Below are 14,238 nucleotides of genomic sequence, written 5' to 3'. Positions count from 1 at the left end.
AGGCGGGTAATTAATCCCTTTAACTACGAACAATCATGCTTAAACTACATAATCTTTTCTCCCTGGAATGGAGATAAGAAACGCCCTAACCTTTGTAATAGAGATTGATAGGATTGAATCAACTGGTATAAATACAGTTGTAACAAGACAAAAACACTCAGAACTTAGAACAGAATCAAGAAGACAGAACCTACACGGAGCCTAGAGACAGAAGAACTTCGCTGGAGAGAGCATGCCGGAGGATCCTGGAGAGGGACTGGCCTCGGAGCCTAGAGACAGAGCCTAGCGGGAGAACATGGCAAGGGATCCTGGACTGAACCTGACTACTGAGATTGGCAGGAGAACCTGACTGGAACCTGGACACTGAACCTGACTGGAGAGCCTGGACAGAACCTGGCTGGAGAACCTAGCGAGGGAACATGGCTACAGAACCTCGCTGGAGATCCGAAGCAGAACCTCTCTGGAGATCCAGACCAGAACTTGGCTGGAGATCCTGGCTAGGCTGCTGATCAACTGAACACTGTCTCCGTGTCCTTCCTTCTTCGCCGACTCCGTCTACGCCTTTGGGAACCCCTGGACCTGCTGGGGTTGGACCCCGGCAATGATCTCTGAGGGATAGGGCAAGAGCATCTGTATCTTTTAAAAAGCTCCTTGGGAAATTCTTAAGTTGCAACCTTAAGCCAGGTTTGAGAATTATTGTTCTAGGCTCTCTGACCTCTACCATAGCACTTAATGAACTATATTGCAATTATTTGCTTACCCAGTTAACTCCCTCATCAAATGGTAAGCTCTTTGAAGCCCAGGACCATGTCTTGTTCATCTTTTCATTCTGACCACCTTACACAGTGCCTGAGATTTGATAGAGGCTCAGATACTGCCAAAGGCCATAGAAAGTAAATTGCAAAGTTCTAGGTCTGTTGAATATCTGTCTTGTGCCAATATGATACTACTGGATCATATTGTAGTCCCTGATCTTCAGATCTTCCTTTATTTTGCTTAGGTGTCATTAAATTTCTATGATATTAATATGGGGGAGTTGACTTGTTATAAAACACTACATAACCTGTAATAATCCCTTTTATATTCTAGTAATGAGTAAAGTAAGCCAATCAATTAAAAATCTTCTTTGCCCCCAAATTAATTTAAATCTTTATAAGGGTGTTTGTTTGTTTTTTTAAAATGCACCTTTGAACTAAAAAAGTTTACACAAAATCACAGAATTTGGACTTTAGAAGGGACTGTAAGTAAGCATAAAGTTTCTTCACAGAAGAGGAAACTGGAGTTTAGACATGTTGAAAGGGTATCCAAAGTTCCACAGTTAATTGGGGCTGTTAACAATTAAGCTGAATACCAAAGCCTAGGTATTATTACTACCAGTTCACATTCCAATTTAACTCATATTTTGCCTTTCTTGACCACAAAAATAACAGGCTCTGCAGCCCTGAGATTATTAGTTTCATATTCTACCAACTGAGTTAGCTGATGTAATCCACATTCTGTTTTAAGAAAGTCAGCAGTCCCGTGAGATGTTCCAAGTCAATTGGATTGAACAGAGCAATGAGAACAAAAATCAGGAATATAAAATCTGACTGTATCACTAACTACCTTGAGCATATCATTTATTCTCAGGGTCTCAGATTCCCAATTTAAAAATTGGATTAAAAGAGCACCATTTGAATGTTTTAAAATCATGTGCTGTTATTTTTTCCCCCCTTCAATGCGTTTAGATAAGTAATGAGCATTTTCCTTATTTTTTAACTATATTACAATTATTTGTTATTAACTATTCATTAACTAAGGCATGAAGTAAGCTAGTTTGCTAGCCAATGGACTTATAACTTAGTGAAAAATGAATCATTTACCATCTCCAAAGTACTGAAATTGTATCTTCATCATCAGCCAGGCTTATCACCTTTCTTTAAGTGCTCTAAATCTTTCAAGTTCTTCAAAACACAAAACTGAAATACTGTAGCTTTTAATTCTACTTCGTTTTTAAGACTTTACTTTGGACTCTAACTTTCACCCATATGACAATGCAAAGTTATCAGTTAGGTAGGCTGCCTATGCATGGGCGTCTGCATTTTTATAAATCCAATATATAGATCTCACATTTGTATGTACCAATTTGCTTGGTTTTTCTTACCCAACAAATCAGAGACTCATTCAAGCTATTGAAACTCCCAAGAGAGTCACTGACAAATCAAATATTGATTTAAGTTACAGAGAGGGCTATATGATTAGAATATACATATATATGTTGGGCATCCCCATCTCAGAACCAAATTATTAGGGAAACTGAATTAGTGGTCCAAAAGTATTGGTGGAATTGAAACATCATTATTACAGTTTTTAGACCCATAATATTTCTTTTTAAGAATAAAACTCCTGATACCCTTGACCTTCCTTGGGGAGATACTTTTCAATTTTAAGTTCAACTGAGGAAAAACTGCGCCATCAGCAATCCATTTACAAACCACAATGTTGGGTAGTTTTATTTTTGTGGCTTATCTCATTTATTTTACCTTGACTTTCTATTTACAAAATACTTGTTTATATTTCACCACCCAAAGTTACCTTTTTGCAGTGACCTCAAAGTGGTTAGTAATGCTTGTCACACTTCTTTCCTAAGTGAAATAAGGCCAACAATAGCCCGATGCTTTCATCTTTAGTCTAGAATTGCAGGCATCAAAGAGGACAAGTGACAGCACGCAATATTATGCCTTACATGTTTAGATCAACCAGAAAATCTAGCTTTAATATTGTTTGAGTGAACTATGGCAATCTTAGGCGGAGGCTTCTGCAATCTGTTACATGCTAAGGCAAATATCTAGCAGCCCCTCGGGCACCTTGGGAGGAACCTGTACTGCTAGCAAGTCAAAGTCCCCATTGCTTCATATGTTCTGTATTTAGTCATCAAATATTAGGAAAAGGGAAGAGAACAAGTTCTGTATTTGAAAGGGATACTTGCACTGCAACAAATCAATCCCATAGGAGATACACAGACAAATATGAAATGTAACTATTACATGATGAAATGAGATTTTTTCAGAACTGCTTTCTTCACAAATTAATTTATGCTTCCTAACATTTAAAACTTCTACTAGAGGTTCATTTTCAAGGTAAAGCACTGTAAAAACATTCCTATAAACTATATTTCCTCCAATTATAAATCAACTTGAGAGGAAATAAGATTATTTAGGTCAACAAAATAATTTTCTTTTTATATATATTGCTTTTATAGAGACAAAAATATCTTTTTCTAGGGTAGCTGGGCTCTAAGCTAAGTCTGATGACCTGGAAACCAATAATTAATAATAATTTAAGAAACACATACTTTTGATTTTAAAAAATTCACTTAACTTTAACTCATGTCAGTTGCTAAACTGGGGCTACCTTTTCTTGACTTGTGTATACTGAACACTAGGAATAGAAGGCCTTGTAAACAGAGCCCTTTTAAGAAATCAAATAGCGTTTGGGCACTTAATGTTACCTTTCCATTGAACAAATCTCACCCTCCTTTCCCTTATCTCATAATTCTTTCCTCTCCTAGCAAATTCTGTTCTCCTTCCTTATAGTTACCCTTTCTTGAATTAAGGGAGGAGAAATACCATAGCTTTTTAAATAGAAATCACTTTTTTATTTTCCTGATTTTCTTCTTTTACCAGGTAAGCGCCCATATAAATAAGTAGCGACCTTGTGCATTTGTAAATTGTCAGGACACATATGGAAGAGTTTCTCCATCTTGTGAATATCAACATGAGATGATGCAGGTAGTATTAAAGGTATACATTACAGCTCTCAGAAAAGAATGAAATCTTTAGTAATGGTGGAGAGAGATAAGACGCTGTAAAAAGAGTAGGACTAATTGCTAACCTATCGAGACACTAGCTTTACCTATGGTACCCAGATCTATCCTTCCTTGGTCCATTTGGTAGGGAGACAGCTAATCTCCATCCTCTGGGTAAGTACCTGATCAAGGCCAAACCAATCAGAAAATGCCACTCTCCTTGCCCTAGTAAGTGCTTTGGGGATGGACACAGGGCCTTAATCTATGAGTCTCAAGATTTTGTCTCAGGACCCCTTTATACTTAAAAATTATTGAGGACTCCAAAGAGCTTTTGTTTATGTAGTTTATATCTACTGATATTATATATTAAAAAATTAAACTATAAATATACAAACACATTCCATTAAAGATCCATATTACACATCACACAGCTTCTGGAAAATTGCACAGTATCTAATGAAAGTATGAGAGTGGAAAGACAAATAATGCCTTAATATTAGTATAAAAATAGTTTTGACCTTGCAGACCCTCTGAAAGTATCTTGAGGTCTCCAGGTGTCCCAGACAGGCTCAAAACCTACTGATCTAAATTATAGCCTACAGAAGTCAATACCATCCAAGTTTGCCATGTACAAAGAGCTGATGTGACAATTAAGTCAACAAAGAACAAAGCATAGCTGAAAGATGGCTTCTTAATGACATGGTTTCAGAAACTGAAGGTAGCCAACCCTGAAGTTATACACATGTCTGGACTTCCTAGCTGCCACTGAATTCCTTTTGGTTTAACCTAGGATGAGTTACTTGCAACCAAAAACATCCTTATATATCTGGGTTTCCAGATGGGGACCTCAGAGGAAGAGAGTATGGGTGAAAAAAAATACAAAGGACCAAAATAATTATTTTAAGCAGCAATCTGCACAGAACAAATAGAATATCAAAAGCACAAGGAAAAGTTCAAAATTATTTTAAACAAGGGAAGATATGGGAAAACATTGTCTTAGTTGTTCCCAAATCAGTGCCATCAAACTCCATGGGTAATTGAGGTAGCTCAGCTTCACTTCACTAGAAGATAACGAAAGCACACTGTCAGTTTCTTCAGTAAGAATGAATAAATTTACCTCACCAGACTTTGGAAAATTCTAATTTGGAAAACTACTTTGAGGGGCAAAACATTAGGCTATTTACATCAAATGTTAAAAATTTCTCCAGTATTCTCTAGACTATAGTGCTATATTTTTTCTAAAAGTGTATCCAATTTCTAAATCCCACCTCTTAAAGAAACCTTTGAACCTTCATTTCTGATAGTTGAATTTCTAATTTATGTTTTCATGCCTGTACACAGTAATCTATCACTGCCTATACTGGGCTGAATAGAGTCCCTCAAAATTTCATACCCAGCTCTACCATTATAATGAGATCTACTTGGAAATAGGGTCTTTAAAGATATAATTAGTTAAATAAGATCATACTAGAATTAGCCGTGGGCAAACTACGGCCCGCGGGCCAGATCCAGCCCGTTTGAAATGAATAAAACTAAAAAAAAAAAAAAAAAAAAAAAAAAAAGACCGTACCCTTTTATGTAATGATGTTTACTTTGAATTTATATTAGTTCACACAAACACTCCATCCATGCTTTTGTTCCGGCCCTCCGGTCCAGTTTAAGAACCCATTGTGGCCCTTGAGTCAAAAAGTTTGCCCACCCCTGTACTAGATTATAGTGGTCCCTAAATCCAATGGCTGGTATCCTTAAAGAAGGGCAAATACACACAAATAAGGTCATGTGAATGAATATGGAAGCAAAAATTGGAGTGATGCAGCTACAAGCCAAGGAATGCTGAGGATTGCTGGAAACCACCTGAGACTGGACAAAACAAGGAAGAATTCTTCCCTAGAGCTTTCACAGGGAGCATGGCTTTGAGATACCTTGATTTTAAGGTTCTGGCCTCCAGAAACATGAGAGAATAAATTCCTTGTTTTTATGTCACGTAGTTTGTGGTACTTAGCTTTAGCAGCCCTACGAACTAATACACTGTCTAATTCAGCTAGTTTAAAATTCATCTTGACTATAACCAAGCTACTTTTGGGGGAAATAATGGGTTGAAATCAACCAGAGCTTCACTTGGTATTTATTGTGCTAAATACACATAACAAAATTTACCATTTAAAGATATATAATTCAGTGGCATTAAGTATTACATTCAAAATGTTGCTTGCACCCGTTTTTAATCGAAGCAGTTTTACTTGTGGCCATAAACCAAACAGGAAAGAGATAGAGTGAAATGAGCCTTAGAGAAAGAATAATCCATCACCAAATTCGTTCTTGCTCATATCCAGTGCTAATGAGCAGAGTCTGACCACAGAAAAACAAGTAAGCTTTTGCCTTATTTATATTGAAATTGTGATTAACCACAGAAAACTAAAGTACCAGAAGGCTAAGTGTAAATATACCATTACTGGGAAAAACTCATACTTCAATAATTCATTTCTACTGATAAAGTTTCATCTTCATAATGAAATCACTATGAAAGCCAGATGTTTACCTTTTATGTTAACTCTGAGTTAATGGAAACTCCTGTAGTTTTCATTATTAAAACCTTAAGAACTGAGAGGATAAATCCCTAGGTGCTTCCAATTCTTTACATATAAACTCTAACTCTTTTACTGTGGTTCTCCCTTCCACCATGTCCCTGAGACGTGTCAGTATTTAGAAATGCTACTCTCTTTCTACATTCCAGAAAATTTTCCTTGTTATAAAACCTGACTCAGGATGGATTTTGAAGAAATGTTGCATTGTTAACAGGAGTAAAAAAACATGTGCATACTGCCATGTTCATTCAATAACCAGCAAAGAAAAAAAAATGTGATGGTAAGATCACTGGGTTTTTTCCTGTGTAAATTTTGTAATAGCTTGCTAAACTCGGCAGAGATAAATTCATTTGAGGAAAATTGTTGGGAGACAAGCATCTATTATAATTGCCCATTTTAGTTCTAATATCACTTTTTATTTCAGCAATTTTAGTAGTTTTAGCAAACAATCCTCCATATATTTTATAAGGCTGAATTCATATTCAACTTTCCCAATTACATCTTAATGAAGTTTGTCATTAACTACTTTTATACAGATAGCCCCTTGTTTTGTTATTTGTGAAACAAGTGTCAGTTTCTTCCATGAATAATTATAGCATTTCTAAGTTGAAAGGGTGCTTCAGTCTATCACTTTACTTAAAGGGTGCTTATTTAGTCTACCACCTCATTTAAAAGATGAAGAAAAAGGCCCAAACTTGTTTAAGATTACAGAACCTATTAGTGGTTTAGAATTTAACTAAAAATTCAAGACATTTAATCATTTAAAACTTGAGGAAACTGTAGAGAATAAAGATAGGTTAGGGAGGTAACAATGTAACCAACTATTTGGTCTTCATCTTTAGAGATAAAGAAAACTTCTCTTGGACATACTTTCCCATAAAGTTGTATATATTCCATTTGAAACTACTTAATCCGTTGGCCACCAGGCTCTACCGAGATAATTATAGGAAACTAGAGGCCCGATGCATGAAATCCTTCCCCTGGCTGTTGCCTCTGGCACTCGGGACCCAGGCTTCCCTCAGACCCGGCTTTGTCCAGAAGGTCGTCAGGAAGGACATCTGGTCTAATTAGCATATTATGATTTTATTATTTCAGATGGGTTCACCATTCTGGCTTTGATTTTTAACCCACTGTTAAAAAAAAAAATACTAGCAATACACACACTCAAAATTATTTTTTACTAGTTTATTTTATCCCACCTCAATTTCATTCATCATCTCCTTTGTACTCCATTATTTAACGTGAAATACATAACAATGTGACTCAGAGGATAAGTCCATGTTCCAATTGGAACAATAAACTCATAGCCATCAAACTGACAGATTTTAATTGTGTACAAACGGTGATTATACATTTTGGACACTGCTTTTCATTTCTAAGCTTCTCAGGTTTTACCGCGGCTGAGAACCAAAGGAAAAATATATACATATGTGTGTAAGTAATTTTTAAATGCAGCCCTTGAAAGCCCTAAAAGGGCCGAAACCGGTTTGGCTCAGTGGATAGAGCGACAGCTTGCGGACTGAAAGGTCCCAGGTTCGATTCCTGTCAAGGGCATGTACCTGGGTTGCAGGCACATCCACAATGGGAGATGTGCAGGAGGCAGCTGATCGATGTTTCTCTCTCATCGATGTTTCTCTCTCATCGATGTTTCTCTCTCATCGATGTTTCTCTCTCATCGATGTTTCTCTCTCATCGATGTTTCTCTCTCATCGATGTTTCTCTCTCATCGATGTTTCTCTCTCATCGATGTTTCTCTCTCATCGATGTTTCTCTCTCATCGATGTTTCTCTCTCATCGATGTTTCTAACTCTCTATCTCTCTCCCTTCCTCTCTGTAAAAAATCAATAAAATATATTAAAAAAAGAAAAAAAAAGAAAGGGCTAAAAGGCTAGTAAGAGCTGATATGAAATAGCAGCAGTTGATTAATAATACATTGTATGAAAACACACCTGGGAAAAAAAGTAACAAAAGCTCTTTTCATGGTCATCTCCCACAAATACTAAAATGAAACTCAGTTGCCATGGCCTGGGCTCTATTTCCACTTTTCTGGCAGGGTTCGGGTGGGAGGAACACCTTCGCACCAAGACTGGTGCTTTTCATTTGAAAGCAGGGGCCGTGGCGAAGAAGCCACAAAACCAAGGGCTGGCAGCAGGAGGAAGAGCAGCCAGGTATCTGCACTCGCGTGGCTCCGCTGCAGATTCCCGAGTTCAGGAAGGTCGCCCCGTGGACACACTTGGACCCGGGTCCTGGAGCACCGCAGCGGGAGGAGGAAGCCAGGGGGAAGACGAGGCAGGACAGGAGAACTCCTCCTCCAAGGCCCACGGCACCTTCTCCGTCCTAGTGGCCGCCGTTCTGCCACCCACGCAGCTTCCTACGCTACCTCCAGGTCCCCTGGCGCCTTCCCGGGGTCGGCCGGCAGTTCCTGGGGGTTGCGAGGAGCGGGCCCAGGCGCTAACTCCTTCCCAAACCCGCGCAGGAGAGCGCTCCGCAGCCCAGCCAAGCCGGCCAGCGGCCCCGCCAGCACGGCTCGGCAGGGGATTGCTTCTGTCTGGCGCTCGCGGAGGCGGCGTTCGGGTCTCGCGCGCACCGCGCCGCCTGCTCCCAGCCAATCCGGCGCTACTCGCGTGTCCCGAGCGTCCCCCGTCCGCCTCGGGCAGGGCCGGTCCGGCCGGCTCCCGGCGCTCCGCCACCGGCTCCCCCTCCTCCCCTCACTCTCCACGAGTTCCACGCCTCGCGGTGTAGCTCCGCCCCGGCCCCGAGTCCGCCCCCGCAAGCTCCGAGCGCGTGCTCTCCGTTCCCTTCAGTCTCTCGCTATCCAGCCGCCCGGGCTCTCGCGCTCGGCAGAGCGCCTCGGACTCTCCGCCCGGACCGACACCTCCGCGCACTCCCCCTCCGGCGGCCACAGCGTGTGCCCCTCGCGCTCGCCGCCTCGCACCGGCCTCGGGATCGCGCGCCCGGACTCCGCCCCGTCCCGCGGCCTCGCGCGCTGCCGGCGCGGCCTCTCCCGGGCGCAAGCGGACCGGCCGCGGCCGCCTCCCCCTCCCTCCTTCCCTCGCGCTCACCTCGCGCTCGCTGTCTCGCGCGGTCCCCGGCGGGCGCGCTCCCGGCCGCGCGCTCCGAGCTCCCGCTTCTCCCGGCTCCTGTCAGTGCGGTGACTGCGCTGGGAAACATGGCGACCGAGGGGATGATCCTCACGAACCACGACCATCAAATCCGCGTCGGAGTCCTCACAGGTAACCGGGAGGAGAACGGGACCGCCGCCGCCGCCGCCCCCGACGTGCCTCGGGCTTCTTGCCGGCAGTGACCCTGCTCTGCGGCCTCGGGAGGAGGGCAGGCTGAGGAGGGGGACAGGAAAGGGGGGCGTTTTACCACCGCGGAGCTGCTGGAGGCTGGGGTGTTCCCGTGCTCCCACCCCTCCCGGGAGCAAGTGCCGGTCCCGTGGGATGTCAGGCCCCGGCACCTTCGCAGCCCAAGTCCCTGGCCCTCGGGGACCGAGGGGCCGGTGCGGCGGGCGCTGCGGGGCTCCTGGCTGCCGGTGCGGGCGCGGGATCCCGGCTCCGCAGTCCGGAGCTCGCCGCTCCCGCCGGCCCGCGCACTTCCTCCGCCAGCGCCGGTCCGGGAGGGGAATCCCGAACCCACCCCCTCGCGGCCCCCTCCCCCACTCGAGTGGCCCGGAGCCGCTCGTGCCGTGCTCGCTGGGGGCACGGGCCGGGCACGACTTGGGTGTTCCAGAGGCGGAACTCTGCCCCTCGAGAGCCGGGCATCCCCTCCGCCACCATGGGGCACCCCTAGTCTCCCCCGGGAGGTGGGGGGTCGGCTTGCACCCGGACCTCGGAAAGTGTCCGTATTCCGCCTTCCTGAGCCGAGGGCCCTCTGCCCGCCTCTTGGTTTCCTTAGAGTAAAGGTGTAGAGGGACCGGCCGAACCTGCGGCTGGGGGATCCAGCCCCCTTCACTGGAGAGAGGATTCCTCCACTTGGGCTCCTCGGTCCTCCTCCCTTCTGGGACCCCCCCCCCCCCCCCGCATGGTCCCGAAGCTGGTGAGGAGCACACTTCTCCCGGGTCGCGCTTCCCTCCCTCGCAGAAACCGTGTGTGCCCCGCACGTCTGACTCCATTGCGCTGTATTTGGGTGATCTCCCTCCGTTGCTGCAGGGCACGACTCCCGAGATGAAGGGCCAGCCAATTTGTAGGGGTTTCTGCTGTGGCTCTGTAGTTGGCCAGGCTTCTGTGTAATTGCGTGGCCAGGCGGGGGTTAAAGAACTATATTTAGAATCTGAGGGCTTAGTCGGGAGTGAAGGAAATCCGAGATTTACTGTTGTGATTTCGGAAAAAGGAGTGATGTAGACAGGAATCCTCGTGTGTGTTTCTCTCCCCCCCCCCGCTCCACTCCCCGATTCTTTTTAATTTTTTTCCTTTGTAAAATATTGACAGGTTGAGACGGTGCTCGAGGAGGGACTAAATTGAATGAGACTTGCTTTTATTATTAGGTTAAACAAAAATCCTCTCTCGGTAGATACTGAGTGCAAAGCTTAATTGAACTGCTGAGTTTTATGACAAGGAGATATCCACGACACTCTACATTCTTTTACGCAAATGGGTTGCCTTTTCCTGGTTTTCTTTCTAGATGTTAATGGCGATTTATTGAATTTTCCTAATAGCCTCTTGGGTGGAGAAACTGGTCTAAACCTATTGCTGGGAAGGGAATCCCCCCAAATCAGAAGATGAGCTGTCCTCCCTTTTTGGTGCTGAAACTTGCCATATGCAAAGATACAGTTATAGCTCAGAATTGTTAGAGTTCACATTGCTGATTTTCAAAGAACCTAATCGCGGGGTGTAAAGGTGTATACTCTATATCAACTTGCACTTTAAATTCTAGCCATGTTTTGAAAATTAGTAGAGTAGTAAGAGTGAAGCTTAATAAATTCCAAAGTATGCCAACTGACCATGGAAATGAAAGGTCATAGATGTTTTAAAGTTAAGTCATAGAGATTTTTTTTTAAATTGTTTATTTAAGCTTTCCCTAATAGTTTTACTTATCAAATCGTCTTACTTGGGTCAAGTGACATAGTTGTACAGAATACTTTGAAAGATTTGGCCCTTATCCATATCCCTACAGTACAATAGGAATAAGATTGATATGCAAACCACTAACAATGTATGTAATTATTTTGCTAAAATTGTCTGAATAAATTACCTGTGCATATGAGGGCTAAATGTAAAAGGAATCCCATATTCAGATGGATTAGGAGCAAATGTGATTACCTGTAGGCAGAATTTAATACATTTACCAGAGGTTAAGTAGAAACTGACATTTTTAAGGGTAGTTGAAACTCAGTGGCAACCTTATAAATGAAAATGTTGCCCTGGCCCGGTATCTCAGTTGGTTAGAGCATGGTCCCCATATGCCAAGATTGGGGGTTTGATCTCCCATCAGGGCACATACAGGACTCAACCAATGAATGAATAAATAAGTGGAACGATCTCTCTCTCCCCCACCCCTCATTCTTCTCTTTCTCTCTAAAATACAAACCAAATAAATAAGAAAATGTTGGTTGGTGAGGATGAGGCTCTTGAGCAGAATATGAGAAGCCTAGGTGGAATAGGTATGGGGCATAGGCAGAATGTCAAGGAGAGAAGAGAACTTTGCAGTGGGATTAAAGAGAATCTGGAGACACTATTTCATGTAGTTTAGGGGAAAAGTAGGGTCAGGAATAAGGATGTAGCTGAAGGAAAGAAGTAGAAGTTGCAGATTTGGGAGAAGTGGTAACAGGGTAATAAATGGATTTTTGAAGTCAGAAATAACTCTGAGGTTTTTACTTGAAAAGTTATTAATATGAATATTGTCTACTATGATGGAGCCTGGAAACATGGAGAAGAATCAGATGAAAGGGCACCAGCCTTCAGTCTGCAAGTAGTGGATTTTATTACAAACAAACAGCTTAATATTTATGTTCTTGATATTCCATGTTATATTGTGCAAAAAAAAGCTATGTTGTGCAATTTTTGTGTCTTGTAGAACTTCAAATGTTGCAGTTTTACTGCGTGAAATTACTCTTTACTGGACTTGAGCACTATGATTTTATACTTAAGAACATTGAGTTAAGATACCATACTTAAAACTGATTTTATGAGTTTTACATTGCAGCTCTCTTTAAAGGTGAAGGACTTATTTTATAAAATATCCTCTGCATGCTTCATAATAGGGATTTTATGTATTCTCGGTGGCAACGTTATAAATGAAAATGTTGCCCTGGTCGGGTAGCACAGTTGATAGAGCATTGTCCCTATGGCCCCCATGGTATAAATCTGTTTTACAGAGGTAGTAGAAAGTATTGTCTACCCAAGCACACATGTGGTAGTATTGTTGTGAAACTGTATTGTAATTTCTAAATTTTTAATTTTTGTGTGACATTTTAAATTTTCTATTGCAAGATAATATTTGTACCATAAAACTTTTCATCTTCTAGATGTTTTTGTAATCTTCAGCTCAGCTATGAATTTGACAACTATAGTATACAGTCTATTGAAATGTCTCATCAAATGAATTAACTATTAGAATTTTAAAAATACAGTGGTGGGAAGGAAAATATTTAGTAAAGGCATTTCTTTTTTACTTGATATTTTGAATTATTTAAGGTTTGGAAATCAGATTATAATAATATAAATGGATATTTTAGCTATATTAATTAATTTTTATCAGAAAAATTGGGAACATTTCTGTATATAAAATAGGTTATCGTGGAAACATTTTAAGTTGAACATTATTGACCACCTCTAGGAACAATATCATTGTCAATAACTATCTTATGATAATTTGCTATAAATAAAGTACTATAGGTCTTTGGTGACATAAGACCTAGTTTTCAATATATCTGTTTCTAATGTTCTCTACTTCTATTGTTGTTTATAACAGAGATAAAAGATTATAGGATGGATGAATAGCATGAGGAAAACAAACAAGTATCTGCTTTTTCGAAACTGAAAGAAGATGTGGGGCAGATGTAGGATTTTTTTTTTTGATAGCTATAGTAATTATATTAGTACTTACAGTGAGTCTTAATAATTACAAACAAGGGTAACTATATTTTAAGTGTGTCACTTTTCACCTAATTTTTTCTATTTCTAATGAAGCTGTTTATCAAGGGAGCACACTAGTTCTGCTACAAAAGTTTCTCTGCAATATCAGGAAAATAATGAATATGTGTGTAGTTAATATAGAATGAGACAGATTATGTTCCATTGGGTATTTAATATCATATTAGCTAGCCATTGCTAATGTTTGCTATCAAAGCACTTAGCTAAAGATGATAATTCAGTACCTGAATTTTCACTAACAGTGGCGTGAATGAGAAGTGATGCAAATATTTAGCAAAGGGCATTTTAAAAACGAATACTTTTTCTCTAGTAACATACATTTTTATTGGGCTAAGCTGTAGATTTATAATCAGTAAGAGTTATTAGAACAAGATCTGACTAGACAATAGAGATAAGAGACTAATTGTAAACTAGAACACCTAAAATATTAGTTACATGTAGGGAGTATTTCAGCCATTCAAAATATTAAAAAACCAAATTCTAAGTCAAGGAGATGATAATCATGTAACTCTGGACTTGTTCAAGCATTTATTTTATTGTGTTCCTTAAGCTTATACCTGTGCATTATAACTATCTATGTTGTATTTTGAAAAACCCATTTATTGATGAGGCTATCTAAATATATCTTTGTTTTTAAGTAGCCAAATTACTATTGCAAACAAAATCTAAATCCTACCAAATGGAATTGTGTATTCTGGCAGACATATCAACATTGATCTATATGACTTTTGTTAAAAGGAAGCCTATTTCTTAAACTAGGTTGTTCTTTCAT

At 41.2% G+C, this 14,238-nt stretch overlaps 1 protein-coding gene and 1 long non-coding RNA gene across 12 annotated transcripts in view; one reads left to right on the top strand and one right to left on the bottom strand.

Moving 5' to 3' along the window:
• Positions 1–7,399: 7,399 nt before the first annotated feature.
• Positions 7,400–9,984, bottom strand: LOC132233129 (uncharacterized). Its single transcript, XR_009452564.1, has 3 exons — positions 9,833–9,984; positions 8,322–9,707; positions 7,400–7,772 (listed from the first exon to the last, which is right to left on the bottom strand). It is a non-coding gene; the product is annotated as an uncharacterized LOC132233129 (long non-coding RNA).
• The window catches only part of GPHN (gephyrin), a 444,048-nt gene continuing 439,280 nt past the window's right edge, over positions 9,471–14,238 (top strand). For all 11 annotated transcript variants that reach the window (XM_059693242.1, XM_059693272.1, XM_059693252.1 and 8 more), the window contains exon 1: positions 9,471–9,605. In XM_059693242.1, coding sequence (XP_059549225.1) covers positions 9,542–9,605 — 64 coding nt within the window. In that variant the 5' untranslated portion in view covers positions 9,471–9,541. The remainder of the gene's footprint in view (positions 9,606–14,238) is intronic.

The sequence above is a fragment of the Myotis daubentonii genome, chromosome 1, assembly GCF_963259705.1.
Source record: "Myotis daubentonii chromosome 1, mMyoDau2.1, whole genome shotgun sequence".
Lineage (NCBI taxonomy): Eukaryota > Metazoa > Chordata > Mammalia > Chiroptera > Vespertilionidae > Myotis > Myotis daubentonii.
Note: the sequence above shows the minus strand (reverse complement) of the source record. Positions and strands in the feature narration are given on the sequence as shown.